Raw genomic sequence first — 19,347 nt, forward strand, 5'->3', positions numbered from 1 at the left:
GTGGCCGTTAATTTATGACAGGACGATTCACACAATCAGAAATATAAAAAAATTCATAGGGATCGAACAGTTATACCATACGACAAACAATTATCCTTTTTCAGCAACTTTTATGTTGATAAAAATTAATTTAAAATAAAATGTTTATTACTGATTAGATTCTAATTAGGTTGTCATTAATTAAAGTAATTATAATTAGATTGTGATTAATTCAAAACGGTTAACCAATATTAAAAAAGATTAACAAATATATCATAGAGGTCAAATCGTTACCCTCCTTTAGCAATGTTTAAGTTGATGAAAATTAATAAGTTGATAAAAATTAGTTTAAAATAAAATGTCATTGTTATAAATTGAATCGTAATTAGACTATTATTAATCTAAAATTCATCTCAAAGCTTATACAAATTTAAAATTAAAAATAAATGATTTATATTTATTACACATTGAATCTCTTTACTGTTATCAAAATAATTTCTCAGTTTGAGCAAACGGTTTGAAAAGATAAACTATGAGAAAAACAAACATGAGAAATAAAAATTAATAAACAAATACATAGACCAAAAACGGTTTTATTTTTATAATATTAAAAGTAAAATAGGTCTAATAAACGGAAGTGAAATTTTTAGTAAAATTAACTTAAAATTCGACGTGCCCACGCGCTTGGCGACGAGCCTAGGGTACCCGTGTCCTCTTGCAGTCCAAGGGATCCTTTCTCCAACGGCTACTTCCCATTTGCAGAAGTCATCACCCAAAGTATACATCCAAAGTAACCCTTTCTTTTCTCTCTGGTCACCTAAATATTAATATAATAATTACTATTAAAATCCCAAAGCTATTATTTAATATTTAACATGGTGTAATTATTATTATTATATACTTATATAAACTCTTTGGCAGGTTCTAGAGTCAGAAGAGATCATCCACTTTTTTTCTTCTCCTTCTTCTTCCCCTTTTCAGCTGGAACATCGTATCTTGCTTCTGTTGCATCCATGGATTGTTTGGTGATGCCAGTTTCATTGATCCGGCGTCGTTCCACTGGTTCTCGGTTGCGTTACATGGCGCTTCCTAAAGAGGGGTTGGAGGAAGAATCGGAGAAGAGCGTGACGGTGGTGGTGGGAAAAGAGAAGAGGGTGTTCATGGTTGATCCTTTCATATTGCAAGAGAGCCCCTTTCGCGTTTTGATGGATATATCCATGAAGAAGGATCCTGCAGCGGAAAAGAAGCACTTCCATTTCACATCCACTCAAAGAAGAGTAATCTTTGTCGACGTGGATGACATCTTGTTCGAGCACATGTTGTGGCTCATGCACAATGATGCCTCTTCTTTGTTCCAGCTCAATTTGAAGGAGATTATTGACTTCTATACTCACGATGTGTGAATCTCTTTAATCAATTACTCATCATCTCAATCGATTACTCTGTTTTGTAAATTTCAGATACGGAAAAAATACAGTTTCTAATGCATACTATGTGTTTGATATGGGATCACATTTAGATTATAAAAGTTTGGTTTAATGGCTGATTTGTCCCACCTTGTTATTTGTGTTGATTGAGACAAAAAAATATTCCTTTTACATTCACACAGAAGAAGAGGTTCGTGGATGTGGGAGAAGGTTTTCTTCCAAGTTTCGTGGCTTCTGATCTTTGTTGGTTGAAGTGTCTGTCGACATCCTGAACTTGCTTACATGTTTAATTTAAGCTTAATTAATGTATTTATTGATTAATTTCAATTTAAATTGCTGACTTTCGAAGGCTTGTTTCTGAAATGCAAACAAGGAACGGATTAGGATGCTGGAATATCTTGTTCTGTTTTTGTTTACGTGATTATTACATGTGTTCTGCAGTCATGTTACACCTCTGATGAAAGGTGCATTTCCTCTGAATTTACGACCTATATTGTGAGTGTTCATCACTTTGAGAAAAAAGATAAAATGGATTGAGAAGAACTGAATCCTTCGTTAAAATTTCTCTGCCGAAAGATGTTTCAACCGGTGTCTGAAAATGGCATACACAGTAGCTGATGTTTCTGTGTGTTCAGAGACACTTGAAAAGCATCTAAAAATGTAGGTCAGAAGTCAATAGCAATCAACTGGCTTCTACTTGCCTTCAAAAGAACCTCTATTTTTTTTATCTTTTACTTTTTCCTACAAAAGCTACAATTTTTATTTATTTATTTCTGGTGTGACGGTGGTTGTTTTTACATGGTTACCATTGAAAGAGGAAAGAAAAGGAGTGTATACTTTCTATACACACTTTTGAATGATTTTTTAATGGTTAAAATTTATGTGAGAGAAGAATTAAATATGATGTCTTCTTCACATTTTTTTTAATTTAAAAAAAATAAAACTAAAAAGAGAGTAATAGAAAAGGAATGTGCTTTCCAGCATTCCTCAAGTTCTCAATAAAAAAAAAACAATGTAACTTTTATCGTGGACAATTTGAATTTTCTCCATATTCTATAAAGTTACTGAAATAAACTATAGGGGTGCAGAAAGAAGAAATCCTGAAAGTAAGTGGACAAGAAACAGTCCAATTTTCATGACAGTTAATTCCTTTTGAAGAGGGTTACTCCCTACACCACCCCACTTTGCTTGATTATTTATAAATTAATTTTATTTTATTTAATAAAATAATTATTATTAATTTTAATTTATGTATTATTATTTAAATAATAATTAAAAGATTTATTATAAATATATTAAAACGGATGTGCCACGTCCGACATCCGTTGCTTTTTTTTGTTTTCTAGTTTAGTTTTTTTATTTTTTTTGTTTTAAATTAATATATAAATATAATTTAATTATTTTAAAATTATTACTTAATTTTTTATAAATTAATTTTATTTTATTTAATAAAATAATTATTATTACTTTTAATTTATGTATTATTATTTAAATAATAATTAAAAAATTTCTTATAAATATATTAAAACGGATGTGACGACATCTGTTTCCTTTTTTGTTTTTTAGTTTTTAGTTTTTTAATTTTTTATATTTTAAATTAATATATAAATATTATTTAATTTTTTAAAAATTATTTTTAATTATTTATAAATTAATTTTATTTTATTTAATAAAATAATAATAATTATTTTAATTTATATATTATTATTTAAATAATAAATAAAAAACTTTTTAAAAATCTATTAAACGGATGTGGACATCCGTTAACGGATGGGGCCACATCCGTTGAAGGTTTTTTTTTTTAAATAAAAATAATAAACTAAAATATAAAATATGTAAATGGATGTTACGGATGTCAACATCCGTTGAAGGTGAAACGGATGTTGACATCCGTTTTATAGAAGGGCAAATAAGGTATGAGGAGGTGCAGGGAGCAGTTGGTGGTGGTGGAGGGAGCAACTCTCCCTTTTGAATAATATACAGTGAATTTGATATGGCCCATATGAAATAGAAAAAGGGCTTCGCTATTGGTCCATCGAAATATGGATTTGGGTCACTATACTCTTGGGGTTGGGGAGTTGCTTCCTGCACCTGCATAACTTTCTTTTTTGCATTCTTATAATTATTTTTCCATTTGCCTTTTAGATTTTTAGATTATACAATCTAGATGTTATTTTTTTGACTTTCGGATCTACAATCCAAAATTTAATTTTGGTTTTCAGATCACATAATTAGAAAGTTATTTTTTAGTATAATTTGGAAGTTATTTTTGACTTTCAATATAATTTGGAAGTTATTTTTTACTTCAGGACTTGTAAGACACCATACTGAAATTGTTTTATTGGTTGGCTAAATATTTCTTCTGTTTTAATGGGACATATAATAATTTATTTTTATAATTTTATTTCTAACCAATGCTCGTTCAAAAGTATCTTCTACAATATTTTCCATATATGCTGTGACTTAAGATTCAAGATACTAGTTACAACCAAATATGCTTACATAATTTTCATATTTGTATAATCAATTTATTATTTATACGTAATTTTTTATGAATACAATCTTGTAACATTGATAATAATCGTCGAGTGTACGTCTTCAAGAAAAATGTGTTTATATATCATAATAGTTTTTTATTAAAATTAACCCAATACTCTCTTTTTTTAAGAAATTTTAATAAGTTATACATTTTTATATAAATATCCCAATATGTATACGAATTCTATCAAATTTTATACGTTGTCAAATAGTATAAAATAAAAAATTCAAACAATACTATTATAATGTATGAATCTACTCCTGTAATTAATAATAACAGTTAAAAGAACTATCTATCTATCTAGTAGGTTCAAAGATAAAGTATGAAATCTTAGGTCCTAATAAACTATTTATTAACGAATCACATAAACAAATCAGCAGTATCAAGAACCACAGAATTTTTGTAAAATAACTTTTTTTTTTTTTTTACAATCGATCTTCCTAAAACTTTGGGTTATTATATTATTATTTAGTATCTACTTATTACAACAATGTTTTTGTGGATATTATAAACAAGTAAATAAACTCAACATCATTACCAAAACATTATAACATAAATTGAAGTTTCAAGCTCTTGTTGCTACAAATGTTCATCATACCTTAAAATTTAACATTAGACTCAAAGCCTTTTTAATTTGACGTTTGAATAAAAGACTCTCAAAGCTACTTAGCAGTACTTTGACATCATTATCATTTTGGCCACTATGCCACAACACCATTTTTATATCAACAATACTAAAAACGTGGCTATGTTTAGTTACTATATATATAATTAAATTTCAAACACATAAATAATATAAAATTCAACTGCTATAAAGTATTATTTTATGGAAATATATAAAAGAAGTTGACAGCTTAGAAACAAATGGGTATGAACATTTGGATGAAATATTATATTGTATTACGACTCAGTCAACCTGATTCCTTCATCTAAACCTTATTATATATTTTATTAGTTAATAATTAACCACACTTGCACCAATTTGTTTATGTTAATTGACAGGAAACAGGAATCTTTCTTCCCAACTACCCTTCAGGTGTCGTATACCTCTTATGTGTATTCTTGGATTCGTCGTTAAGCTTTATCATAGTATTATAATTAAGATTTTCATAAAATAGGAACATGTTCTCTCAAGATAAGGCCATTATAGTTTTTGTTCGATTATTTCTGGATACTTATGCTATTTAATATAACTTTCTCATATAATTTATTTAAAAGAAAAATACAAGTCCGAATAGCCGCCACTGAAATAACTTTAAAATCTTAATATATATATCCATCAATGTGATTGATCTCACACTCTGAAAAATTAAAGATGGAGTCACACTTTAACCAGGAATAAAAAAGATGGGGAACACATATACTTTAGACCAGAAATAATATGTTAGGTTTCTGACATGGATTTAATTCATAATTGCAAGGGCTATGTAATTTGAAATGTATTTTCTTTTATACGTATAGATAATATTTGTATATAGATTGAAAAATTCTAAGTTATTATGTATGATTTTTATTTCTGGATAAATAATATAACACGCTCTGAAAAATAAGAAAAGTTTGACTTTTAAGAATTCCAGATCGTAGGCTAGCTTAATTGGATGCTTAAAGTCAATGACTTTGCTTAAATTCAAGATGGAGGTACAGTCAAATGTCTGCATTGCAAATTGCTTATGTTTTTCAGAACCTAATTGGAAGTGGCCGCAACTGAATGGAGTTGAATTCCGCAGTAAAAATTGAACACTAAATAAACGACCAAAATTGGAATATTTCAAGAGTCATAATTTTTCCAAAATTAGTATAGTAGAATTAGTGAAAAACAGCGAAAAAAAAGTTACATGGTGATATTTTTATAAATAATTAAAACTTATTTACTATGAATTATATATATGCAAAACTGTTTTTGAATTAGGATTTTAGACTTTTTTTTCCTTCTCATAATTCTGTCCTTTTCTCTTCTCGTTTCTTTCTTTGAAGTGAAAGGGGACATAATGAGAATAATGATTGTTGTATGGGTGAGGATGCTTTGGAAGTTATTTTATGGTTTATGTCCATGGTTGTGAGTATTTCATTGTGGTGAATGTTTCTTTTTTTTCTTTTCAAATTATCGTAGAGTTTTATGGATCTAAGTGTGTTATTAAGGTAGATGATTATATTTCTAATGCATTATTAAAATTAAATTGTGGTTATTTTTGAAAATATCAATCACAATGGATATATGTTTATATTAATTTTGTATTTTTAATTTATTACTGTTTAGACTGTTCTAAAATTTCAAATTGTGTGATTCTTATAACATTAGGTAACAAGAAAATGCAAAAGGTTACGTTGGACTTGTGATATTTGATATATAGATTTTATGATGTGAGTTTTGAAATTAAAGAAAATTAGTGATATCTCGTAATCTATCCACGCATGATGCAAAACATGGCAAAATCTGATATGGAAAATTTACAGGCTAAGACTATATTAAGAGTTTTTAAAAATATATAGTTTTTTAATCAAAGTTGTTTGATAAATAATATCAACGTGGAAGACAAATTTCTTCATTGAACACTTGAATTTCTTTAATTCCAAATTGGGTCTAACGAATTTTTCCACATGGTATCCAGTGATTTCAAGGGAGACCATCCCCATGGAAATAATTCACACAACACATACTTTGAATTATTTATGTCTTCAGCGCCGAAAACCTAGCCACCTTATCCAACCAACATTAATGATTTGCAGATCTATGGATAAATATATACTTAATTAGGTCCGACTTCTAATTAACCCCTTCAAGCTACTCAATAAATAAAGGTCATATATGGTAAGATCAGAGTGATTCCGGCCGGGAAAAAAGGGCTTATAATGCAATCAATGGCAATATCTTCATAACTATAGCATATGCCTACCCCTTCCTAACCATTTAAGATTATCTTTAATCAAATATGAATTAACCAAAATTAATATGTTGTAATCACCATCCCTCACACCAGTGTGTTTATGGAGCTTTTTTACTAGAATTTGATTTCATCACCATAAGATTGATTGCCCAAGTTTTTAAGTTAGAGAGTGAAATGTTTTACGAATCCCAGATTATTTGAGTTTTTAAGTGTTATTTATTCTATGTTGAGTCTTTAAAATACATTGATATTTATTAATATATTAAAATAATTTTTAATATATTTCAAAATATTAAAATTAGTTTATATAACTGTATTTTAAAGACTTAACATATCATAATACTAAAATCTTTACAAAGAATTCAAATTCATGTTTTACCACAACTAGTTTATTAGTTATCACATCTTCCATACTATAATCTGGATACGAAATTAAGGTTGATACATTTTGCAGGTTCAACTAATTCCTTAGAGGAAATAAGGAACCAAAAGCAACTCAAACTTCGGGTATAAATAAAAATAAATCAATATATTTTTTTAAGCTCATTATGTATCTTCTCTAAACCTATATAATAACATTAAGGTTTAATAATTGAAAGTTCTTGTAATCTCTAAGTTAGTCAAAGGAAGTCACATTGAAATTACTTTATAAGATTAATTGAAGGAAACCAATTTTGACTATTATAGTCATACACAAAAATGACAGGGGATATGTTTGCATGCATAATTGTTATATGAATTTGTGATTTCTAGCCACGATAATTCAAATTTAAGCTTTTTATATATCATTAAATCCTGTTATAACTAGACCCTAATTTTCATAAAATCCTAACTAATACATACAATTAATGTTATGGTATGAAACAGGAGGCTAGCAAGTGCATATGGTTGTTTCAAATCTGAATCCCTCAAATTAAAAGAAGAAAAAAACGGAACAACTAATCAAGAGATTATATATCAGTCATATATCATATACATGGCTCCACAAAAGAGAAGGATCTCAGAGATAAAATGGAAAACCTGTTACACTAAAAAAATATAACAACTACAACAACACACATCCTTCGTAGCAGGAAAAGAACAGCAACTGTAACACAGCATATATAAATTTGTGTGAAGTACATGAAATGGCTGACCTGAATTGAACAACACATCTTCATCGATTGGCAACATCTAATGATAAATCAATTAATCTCACATTAGAGTAAGATGTAAGAGACAGTAACAAAGGTTGAAAACGACTCCGTTTTGGAGCGATCAAAATGGTGAACGTGAACCTGAGTTTCCCGCCCAACCATCCACCGGGAACTGAACATTCATGGGCAAACTGAAGAAAGGGAGTCCCGAAGAAGGATCGGGAAAAGGGTTATTGTTAATAATATTATTACTATTATTTCCCACACCGGCACCACCGGATATCTGAACCTGTTCCTCTTCTTCTTCTAACGGTAACCGTTCATAAGCCACGTTGGTGAACGACGCTGCGATCACGATCACCGGTCCCGCCGCGGTCAACTCTCCCACCACACTCCCACCCACCACCTGCCCCTGTCCTCCGGCCAGGTATACGCTCAGACTTGTTGCTCCCGGTGGCGCCGGCGGAGGAAGGAACGATCCCGTCAGCGACAGTATTTCGAACCTCCCGTGAAGAGTCACCACCGCCCCCGACGCCGCCGGCTGCCGCAGGGTTACATTCGTCACGGTGCCGCTGCCGCTCAAAATACAGATCCCGCGTTGCCGCCGCCGCGCGTAACTGGCGACGCTGTCGAACACGTCGCAGCCGCTGCCCACCTCGAGGATGTGCGCGCGGAGCGTGTTGGCGCTCTCCCTGGTGATGATCACCGGCGGCTTCGGCTTGTTCTTCGATCCCGCCGGCCGCCCTCGCGGCCGCCGCCCGACCACGTCGCCGGGGCTGGCTTGTTGCGCCCCATCTTCGGTCGAAAAAGGGTCTGACTGTTTGTCGTCTTCCCGAGGTTCGTGCTGGTGGTGTTGTTGGTTAAAGTCTGGTCTTTGGAGACTTTGAACGAAGCGCGAAGCCGTGCCTAAATCCAAACCAGCCATAGACATAGACACATGAAAGGAAGAGAGAGGTATTGAATTTTTGTTGAAAGAAAACAAACAAAAATAAAAAATGGTAGTTTACCCTTTTGGGGTGTCGATAATAATAAATAGTAATACTAGGAGCGTGTGTTCTTTTTCACTTGCTTTTGTTTATGGTTTTTTTAAGGAAAAGAGGTGTTATGTAAAGAAATAAGATAACGAAAAAGAGGACAAAGACGATGAGAAGGAAGAAGGGAGAGGTAGCTTGTAGAAGAATTGATAAATAGAGAAGAGAAAGAGAGTGAAGGGAGGATGGAGTGCAGGGAAAGAAAAGGAAGAGAGGAAGAAGAAGAAGAAGAGGAAGCAAGTGAAGGAAGAGAGAGGAGACAGAGACCTAAAACGCAGTCATTTGTTTGGACAACAAAAAGTTCAAGGAATGGACGTAAAATAATACTAAGGAAAATGTTATTTGGAGAACAAAAGTTTGACACAATTTTGACAACGGCGACGTGGCAGCTGTGCATTGGCTCAGTGAATTGAAAACAAACCAGAAAAAACCCAAAATACCCCTCACCCCGGTTCACTGAGCCAATGCACAGCTGCCACGTCGCCGTTGTCAAAATTGTGTCAAACTTTTGTTGTCCAAATAACATTTTCCTAATACTAATTATTGGGTGACAAATTCAATCTTCCTTATTCGAAAGGACGATGGTGGCGTGGGAAGAATAGGTTGCAAGTGATCGTCACTCCATTTCCCGGAGCGTGCGTGCTACGCGATCCTAAATTCATTATTGGATAAATTAGTGTTCTCAACTTTAATTACAAATAATTCTTCAACTAATAGATTTGGGTAGATAGATAGATAGATACCCCTTACCCAAGTATTCAATCCCAAGCTTGCTGTGTGAGTTCTAGAGCTGGAATTTGGGAACAACTTCGTTCTAATTAAAATTAACAAGGGTTTTATGGAGCGATAACCACGTTAGGACCTTCTGATTTATAAAAGAAGAATGAAACCATAATTGTAAGTCACTAGACATGGACAACACTGGTGTTATTTCATTTGTCCGCCCATCTAACAACAACAACTTTGCCTCATCTTCAATCCTTGGACCAACAAACCTCATGAAAACATTAATCAAAGGTGGAATAATCCCCTTCTCTGCACGGACTCATGCAACATCATAGTCGTGGATGCGACTTTAATAAAAATATGATTGTGTGTTATTAATAAAAATATGATTATGTGTTAGTTTATAAGAAAGAGGTTCATTATAAAAACATAATACTTACGAGATTTGAGTTGGATTGATACTATTTTCTCTGCTAAAAACCTTAAGTTTAATGAATCTTTAACTTTATATGATATTTTCCTTTCTTATTTTTACTCAGTATAACCTTACTTAAATTCTCAACATTATACTAAATATGTTAAAGCAAAATATACTATTGTCTGCACGATTTATCAATAATTACATCTAATATAATTCTTCAATCAAACATAATCGGTGACCGTTTGAGAAACTCCACATGAAATGCTCCTAAACTCGATCCACCACACTATCAAAATGAATTTCTAATGTTCTTATTTTAAAAAAATTGCAAAGGGAATGAATTAGAAGACGTGATGAAAATTGCCCTTAAATTTTAATAACTACATTTTTATTCTTATGTTAAATGTTTATCCATTGAATTCAATTATCTTAATTCCATTTCATACTCCTAAGATATATTAGGAACTTTTTGGATGGTATCATGCATTATAAAGTACTATAAAACGAAAATTACTGCAGTAACATTTATCATGGTCTTTATCACCTAAATTTCTTACTTCAAAATATATCATAAAATGTTCATTTGTCTAAAATTAAATATCGGTCAGTCATCCACATTTTACATATTATATACATCATTTTTAATCTTAAACTGGTCAAGTGTTATTCCAATATAATAACAAATAATGTTGTCAAAGATTTATCATTTTAATATATATGCTTTCTACTATTTTTGGTGATAATTTTCTAATATTCACAACAACATTGGTATAGTTTTCGGTAAAAGATTTCCATCTCATAGAATACCATCCAAAAAAGTATACATTTAGTGTCATTTTTTGACCCGTGCTAATAAGTAAAAATCAAATTATACCCCAGTAGGTTTAACATTGATGCTTAACTTATGTTAATTTACCATTAATTGTTAAATTAATTTTTTAATCAAAACAATTTAACATCAGTCAAGTAGCCGTTAATGTCCTTTTATTTTAAAATTTATTTAATTTAGTATCAACAATATGATCAATTTTTAGTATCATGTGTCGGTTTGTACGATGCTAATGATATACTTGAAAAAAAATCTTGTACACACCTTCATTTTTAACAAAATGAAATGCAAACAATTAAGAGAGAATTGTGAATGAAAGATGTGTGTAAGTGAAGATGATTAGAGTGGGTACATGAGATGGGTATGAAAAAATTTATATAAAAATTGAGAAAAGAAAATTATGACTCGAAATTTATTATCTTTAAATACAGGTCTTTAAATTAAAAGTATGACTCTTATTCATTGTTACAAAAACTCACGAATCCAATAATATATATATATATATATATATATATATATATATATATATATATATATAAGTGTTGACTGAGCCTATGATAACTAAAATAAATATAAATACAAAAATTAATATTTAGTGTCGTGATAAAGTTGACAAAACTAACTCTATTAATGTTCCACATTAAACAAAATTTATTAATGTAATCTAAATAAATGCTATTCTAACACTAACACAAATATTTATTTACTAAAAAATATTAAAATACTTTTACGCTGTTGTTTTTATTTTTTAAATATCTTTTTACATGTGTTAGAATTGGCTTAACCAATTATATTAAACGAAATTTATAAGCATTTTAAGTTAACACTAACACATTTATTATTTGTTAAAAAAATGAAAATAATTTTATATCTTATCTTAAAAAATTAACTTTTTTTTATGTAACGTAGAGAATACCATCAAGAAAACAAAATATTTTTTAAAATAATGTTATATTATTAAAAACATCTCAACATTTTATAAGGAGTCAATAAAAAATAAGTGAAAAGTATTTTTAAATTACGCAAGAGTTAATTCAAAAGGGTTATAAAAAAATTAATAGAAGGGCAAAATATTTGTGGTTCACGAATCACGACACTACTTAAAAAATCTTGAATCTATATACACAACTATAGTTTTTCAAGTTTATTAAAAATATAATTAACTATACTTTAGTATAGTATACTCAGCTCTGTACACAACTACCACAACGCCTACATTCGTTGTTGAAATTTCACTACATCAAGTATTTAAACTCAATATATTTTACTTTTTTCACCATGAAACAAGATGGCACATTATTATAATCACAAATGTCAAACCTTGAAACAATACAAGGATGATATCTAAAAAAAGTGGCTAATTAGTCAGAGACACATATCTATCTTATCACAAAACTTAAATTGAAAATTAAATCCGAATTTGTCATATGCGTAGTCAAAGAAAATGCATGCCGACATTTCACTTTATATATCTATATATATACTATGGTATTCGAGTATTTATCTCAAATATAAGATTCGTGGATTTAATATTACTATTATGTAATGGTAATGAGAAAAAATAAATCCCATATGATATTAGTGTTACATTGTTTATTTGTTTATTTGTACAATTTTAAAATGTAAATATCAAATTTGTTTTATTTATTTTTTCTCTTTTTTCACGCAAAGTTGATAAATCGATACATCTTCTGAGAACAAAATTATAAATATAAGTCCAATCACAAAAAAATTGATACAACTTCTAATTTAAAACCAAAACATAATAAATTTATAAATTTGTTTTTTATAAGATATTTAACTTTTTTAGATTTAAAGGGAGAACTGTCTTCACATTTAGATTTTTACCAAGAATATAAATATAAATAAATTATTCAAAGTTAAACTTTTTTAACATCACAAGACAAAGATTAAGATTGTGTTTGGATTTGAAGATGAATTGAAGAAAATTGATTTGTGAGAAAAATGACGTGAATACTGAGTTGTTTGAATTAAAAAAAAATTATGGTTAAAAAAATTAAGAAGAAAGTTTATGTGAGTTAATGAATGATGTAACAAAGTTGATAGATTACAAAAATATTTTAATTATTATTATTATATTATTTTTTTATTATTATTATAATTAAAATAAAAAATAAATTTATTTAAAAATAAAATTATTTAACTTTGGTGGAAAAACACTTTTGTGTTGGAGAGAAAGTTCAAACCAAAAGAAAAAGTTTTGATTTCCGTGAGTCTTTACTTTCTCATTGATTTAAAAGTAGTAAAAAAATTGCAGAGAAAAATAGAAAGAAAAATATTAGATGAATAGAATGTGTGGATGGGGTTAGCTGAGAACAGTTTTGCATGAATTTAGGGATCTTGTCTTCGGGAGGTTGACTGGACATGAACCACGGTTTATGTAATTTAAGTTGACCATGTTAGATTGATTGGGTTTACTTGGAAATTTGAACCGCGGCCACCAAAGTTACTAACTCCACCACAAAATTCTAATTACAATTATTAATTACTAATTAGTTGTTAAGAGAGAGTGTGGAATGATGCAAGTGGGTGTGCTGTGCTGTGGTTGTCACTTCAACCTGTTACTTAAATATCTATATACTCATATTTACCCACTACTCACATTTTACTTATATATAAAGTCAATAATTAATAAAAGTTACTGTAAAATTTTACTCATATAAGTACTCAGACTTTCATAATTTTTTATTTATATTTTACCTCTTGGCAGCTTAAAAATAATAAATTTATTATAAGTAAATATTAATTTAGCAAAATATAATAGCTATAAGGTATCATTAAATGAGTTAAGCATCGTATTTTGTAAAAGCAAGGTTGTTAAAATATAAAAAACTATCACATAAGCTAGTTATAAGAAAGTTTGTTTATAAAACAAAAAAGTTTTATTAAACAATATATCAAGCATTATACCTTAAAGATGCATTATGAATCAACTAGTTGAAAATATATGATTCCAACATAATAAATATGCTTGTGTCAGAATATTTTTAATTATTTATGAAATTTAACCAGGTAAAATAAATTTATTGGTAAAACTAAAATTATCGAAGGACTAATAAATTTTAAAATTTTAATTATTAATAAAAATATTTATAAATAATGTAGTAAAAAGTTGTTTATAATATTTATTAATACTACAATGATGTAGTGTTCGAATAGTAATGATTGATACAACAATGATGATAGAAGAAAGAATAAAAAGAGAAGAAAAAAAAGAGAATAACAAAGAAGAAGAAAAAAAGAGAGATTAAAAAAAAGTTAATATGGATGCATAAATATGAGAAAGATAATGAGAGAAGAAAAAGAGAAAGACAAGGAAAAAATTGAAAAATTAAATAAAAAAATGACAAAAAGAAAAAAAATTAAATTATAATATTTATAAAGAGATTTTATCAACGACTAAAATTTGTTAGTAAATTATCAACAGAATAGTTATCAACAAAACATTTATCAATGAATTTAGGTTATTAATAATTACTTATAAGTTTTTCATTTATTGATAAAATTTATTAACAAAAAATTTACTAATAAATTTTTAATTAATCATACTTTTTCTATAAATTTAAATTAACCATAAATTTATAATTAACAATTTTTTAGGGTATTAAAGTTAGTATTAAATCAAGTTATCCTTTGAACTAGTGAGTGTATATAAAAGTATTTTGTCGCTTAATATGTTAATGATATATGGAATTTCTTTTGGATGAAAATGTCAGCGGAATTATGACTTTTATTAAGAAATGTAAGTTCTTTAATCTATTAAAATTATGTATGTCGCGACGGGATTGCGACGGGATGGCGAGCTAAAAACAAAATGGGTTTAAGAAAATTTTGGGAGTCGCTACCATAATTTATAATTTATTGTGGAAAAATTATGGAAAACCAAAAAATAATACATGATCTGCGGAAAACTAGACTTTAAGTTCGGGAAACGGTTACGCAATGTGTTAGCACCTATCTCGTCTGCCTAAAGGCCTTTAATTAAATGTATAAAGTTTTGCAAAATGTTTAATTTTCCCTAAACAAAATAATAATTTAAAGAAAGCTATTAAGAAACAAAAAAATATTTTTTGTTTTATGAACCCGACAAGGATTGACCTTACTCCTACGTATATCCATTTATGATGGACAATCAGGGATCGCGTAGTTCTTTATCTAGAAAAAAAGGTTTGTGAATTTGTTTGAAAATTATTGTGGATTATTTTGGATTTTTGAGAATGAACTCGGTTAGGATTAACATCGTTTTTTTATTTTGAAGAAATTCTTTTATTTTGAAATGGTGGGAAAAAAAAGGAATGAAACCGGCCATAGGCCGTACGTATAGAAATTATTTTATGACTTATAATTATTTTTTTATAGGAAAATACGTGATAAGAAATAATTTCTTTTTAATTGTTTTGAAATTGTTTATTTATTATTTATTTCTTAAAAAAATAAATATCACGTGATGCGGGAGATATGACCAATACCAAAAACGCGATTCCTTTTTTTTATAAAAAAAAACATTATTGATACATAGTAAAAAAATAAAAATCTTTTAACAAAAACCTTCAAAGTACAATAAAAAGATAATGGTGTAGAGATGTCATACCTTTTTTGCTCTAAGTATTCCCCCAGTTCTCCTTTGGTAGTTTCTTTTAGCAGAGTTCCTCTAGTCTGAAAACTTACTTTTCTCTATACTTTTCCGTACTCTTCCTATCTCTATTATTTCAAAGTATTTCTTTTTATTTTTTTTGTCCCCTTTTTTTATGACAGAGTGTGTATTTATATACACACAGTATTTTTATGGTAATATTGCCCTTAATTGTAAATTAATTGACAACGAACAAAATAGGGAAAGAAAATGTATTGACTCCATGAAAAAGAAATCAAATAATATTCAAGACATTAATTATAATTATTGTCAGAAAGTTTGTCCATTTTTAAAATCATACTCTTTAAAAGTAACCAACGCACCAAATTATATTAATATAATATTTTAATTATTGTTTACAATTATTAACATAATATTGATTCAATTTATTACCATATTAAACTAACATTTCAAAAATATTCTGATCGATATTATAGTTATTATCTTTTTGTCCACTAATTATTATTCTCTTACCGAACAAAATTGAGTGTTAACAATGTACTCTGCACTAAAAGAACATATGACTTTATTATTAAGTACGGTAAATCAGTAATAATTGGCCTCCATTAATCAATTTTCCAGCTTTCCTTCTCATTGTTGTCAAAAGTGATTCTAACTTCCACATAATTGCCGTTTACATTTCCTGAAACGACAATTTACCAACGAAGAAATTTCAGTATCAACCAATCCATATACATCCATCGGAATTGTTCAAACTGTTCTTCCACATTTTCTTATGTTTTAACGTGATTACACCAAAAAATACAGGGGAATTTTTTTTACCCATTATTCTTCCCAATGATCCTTCTATAATAATTTACTTAAGGTAGAAAGGCAGAATCTACAAATTAGATAAAAACAACTATTATAACTATACGAATTTATAAATAATATGTAATCTCATAAAAACACTTGATTAATTAAATTGATTGTTCAAAAAACAAATTATGTCGTTTAGCGAAACATATATCCTTATTACATACAGTCACTGGACGTTGGACTGTCTAAATGTAATCATAGTTTTATCTTGATTAAGATGTAACTAATAATTATTGCCTAGGTGAACATTCAAAAGCATGCGTGCAATTTTGGTACTTCTCAGAGACTTCGTGCTTCCTAATTGTTGCTAAAAATAAACACGACAAAAGGAGATGGATTGAAAGAGAAATTATCTGGTTGGATGTTTGATGTTGTAAATTTAAATTTCAAAATAAATAAGGGATATATAGTTGTTTATGTTTTAATTAAGGATTTTGAAATAACAATTATAAACTGTTTCGGTATAGTAGTTGAGGTCGAGATGTGAATCCGATGAGTCACGTCCTCTCCTTCTAGTAATGTAGTTATCTTTTCGTCTTCCTCCTGCCTAGAACTCTTCAGGGAGAATGGAGTGGTACCTGCGAAGGCACTCCGACGCTCAAGTCAGAAAAAGGGAATGATATAACTTTTTCAGTCCAATAATAGAAGAAATAATATATTTTTCTTCTCTCCTTTGATCTTAGAAAACGTATCTTTTTTCCTTCTGGTTTTTCATATTTAACCTAGCAGTAAGATAAACCGTTTACCTGAAAATCCGGTTGGTTGGAGAACATAACTGCACACAACCGCTTGGTCGTACTTGATATTGGGTTAGTTGGTTCTGCGATTTGCAACATTATGGCCACATATTTCTAACCGCTTATTCTTTGGTTTATCAGGATTAAAAGATCCATTTTAACTAAAACTGACCGAACGTCTGTTGACTCTTACCTTTGACTGGGTTGACGTGACCCTGCGAGATAACGTTGACCATTTGGTCTAGTCAACAGACGATCGCTGGATGATTGATGTTAGAAGGATGAGCATATGATATGACGATCGCATGATATGACGATCGTTCTGTCTAGCGGGTGGATGATCGTTCGGGAATGGTCATATGACAACTCGTTATTGTGTGACCTGTTTGTCCTTGGTGATCGTTTAGGTTGCCAGTCGGTCGACTCAGATATCCTACCATACATAAACAATAACTGAAAAAAAAAAAAAAGAAGAAATTGCCTCAGCTTTTTACTTTGGCATATTTGACAAGCAATCAAAAACTGCATACATAAGCTGATTAGCGTTATGATAAGGCTTGCTGGTAGACTTCTATTTGTGTTGGCTCGGTCTATTTCTTTTTTAAGCGCTCTGTAAACCTCAACTATTTATTTATTCTTAATATCACAAAAGAAATTAAAACTATAAAAAACAAAGTAAAAATAAATAATCGTGATAAAAAAAATATTTCATTTGTGAAAGATTGGTGTTTAATATTATATGGGTTATTCTAATTTTACAATATTATTATCATTTGTTTTTTCTTTTATCAAGAAAAAATTAATAAATAATTTTATAATTTGCTCTAACCCTTTTAAAACATACACCAACTCCTAAAATAAAAACTTTTTATAGAAATCACAATACATGTTGTTTCTGGAGTCAAGGATTAATAAAAATGTGTAATCTCACGCTCAAGATGTATATATCTGAGCGTGAGGAGGTGTGTTGGAAGTCTCACATCGACTAGAGATAAGGTCAATTCATAGTTTATGGTACAAACTTCACTCTACAATCTGGTTTTGTGAGTTGAGTTAGGCTTAAAATCTACTTCTAACATGGTATCAGAGTCATGGTTAGAGTCTATCCTAACGATATTTGTTGTTTATTGGACATATTGTTCTGTTATCGGGCCATTATTGGACCATCCCAAGATAAGACCAATTCATAGTTTATAAATATGTGCAAACCTCTTCCTACAAACCGATTTTATGGATTGAGTTAGACTTAAAGTTTAATTCTAACATCTGTGCTAAATTTGATGTCAATATATATCTAAACAAAGCATCAGTCATTGTGTGTAGCAGGGAGAATTCTTTGCGTTTGTTTGGTTGTGGAAACTGTGACAATACTCAGTAATTCAGACCCTTGAATCGGTTGAAAATCCTTTAGCTGATGCGCTTTTGTTCCTCGTATATACATATATATAGAGAAACACACACCTAATCTTTCCCTCTCGCCGCCGGGACTAAAAATTAGTTGAAACACTACTATTTCAGGTGTCACGTATCATCCAAACTAGGGTTCCAATCTATTTTCTTTCAGTGGAGACTTTTTCTTGATTACTCTATGTTGTTCAGAAAGTGTTTTTCTTTCCTTTATAACTTCTCCATAAAAGTAAAAAACTTCAATACTGCTTCGTCTCAAATGGTAATGACTTAAAAATTTAAAATACCCTCATTCTTCAGAATGATTATAAGCAAAACAGTTGAATAATTTAAGAATTTGTCATTGTTGAAAAACTAAAACACTTTATTATAGAAAACCAACCTATCAATCCAATCATCAATAAATAATTATAGTAAATTATATTGATCTAAGCTGACTTCAGCCAGTATAAGGTAGCTTCGGAAGGTGAGTGAAACCTGGTCTACTATGTTCTGTTTACATATTGGTGGTTAGTATTTACTTTTTTTACACTTTTATTTTTGAGCCGAAGAAACTTTTTTACTTCTTTTCTTACATCAATTACATATAAAATGAATTTAAAACAGTGCAAAACTTATCTTATGAATTTATTTCGAGAGATTGAATTAGTTTTAAGACAATAATTATTTTATAAGATTTGTCATATAGATTTTTTATCCAATTTTATTATTAATATTTAATATTTATATATATATATATATATATATATATATATAT

The 19,347-nt window shown here is 29.3% G+C and overlaps 2 protein-coding genes across 2 annotated transcripts; one reads left to right on the forward strand and one right to left on the reverse strand.

The window, feature by feature from the left end:
• The first annotated feature begins 773 nt into the window (after window positions 1-773).
• Window positions 774-1,525, forward strand: LOC124823486 (auxin-responsive protein SAUR77-like). The gene has a single exon (XM_047295693.2). The coding sequence runs from the start codon at window positions 993-995 to the stop codon at window positions 1,380-1,382; it is 390 nt and encodes a 129-aa protein (XP_047151649.1). The 5' UTR covers window positions 774-992; the 3' UTR covers window positions 1,383-1,525.
• Window positions 1,526-7,743: 6,218 nt separating this feature from the next.
• LOC124823487 (AT-hook motif nuclear-localized protein 23-like) lies at window positions 7,744-9,269 on the reverse strand. Its single transcript, XM_047295694.2, has one exon. It carries the CDS (start codon window positions 8,895-8,897, stop codon window positions 8,088-8,090), a length of 810 nt encoding a protein of 269 aa, XP_047151650.1. The 5' UTR covers window positions 8,898-9,269; the 3' UTR covers window positions 7,744-8,087.
• Window positions 9,270-19,347: the final 10,078 nt, after the last annotated feature.

The sequence above is a fragment of the Vigna umbellata genome, chromosome 10 (genome assembly GCF_029865625.1).
Source record: "Vigna umbellata cultivar VRB3 chromosome 10, Vumbellata_1.0, whole genome shotgun sequence".
Lineage (NCBI taxonomy): Eukaryota > Viridiplantae > Streptophyta > Magnoliopsida > Fabales > Fabaceae > Vigna > Vigna umbellata.

Excerpts from the sequence above, each read along its gene's own strand:
- LOC124823486 (XM_047295693.2), top strand. The coding sequence starts at position 993 with ATGGATTGTTTGGTGATGCCAGTTTCATTGATCCGGCGTCGTTCCACT.
- LOC124823487 (XM_047295694.2), bottom strand. The coding sequence starts at position 8,897 with ATGTCTATGGCTGGTTTGGATTTAGGCACGGCTTCGCGCTTCGTTCAA.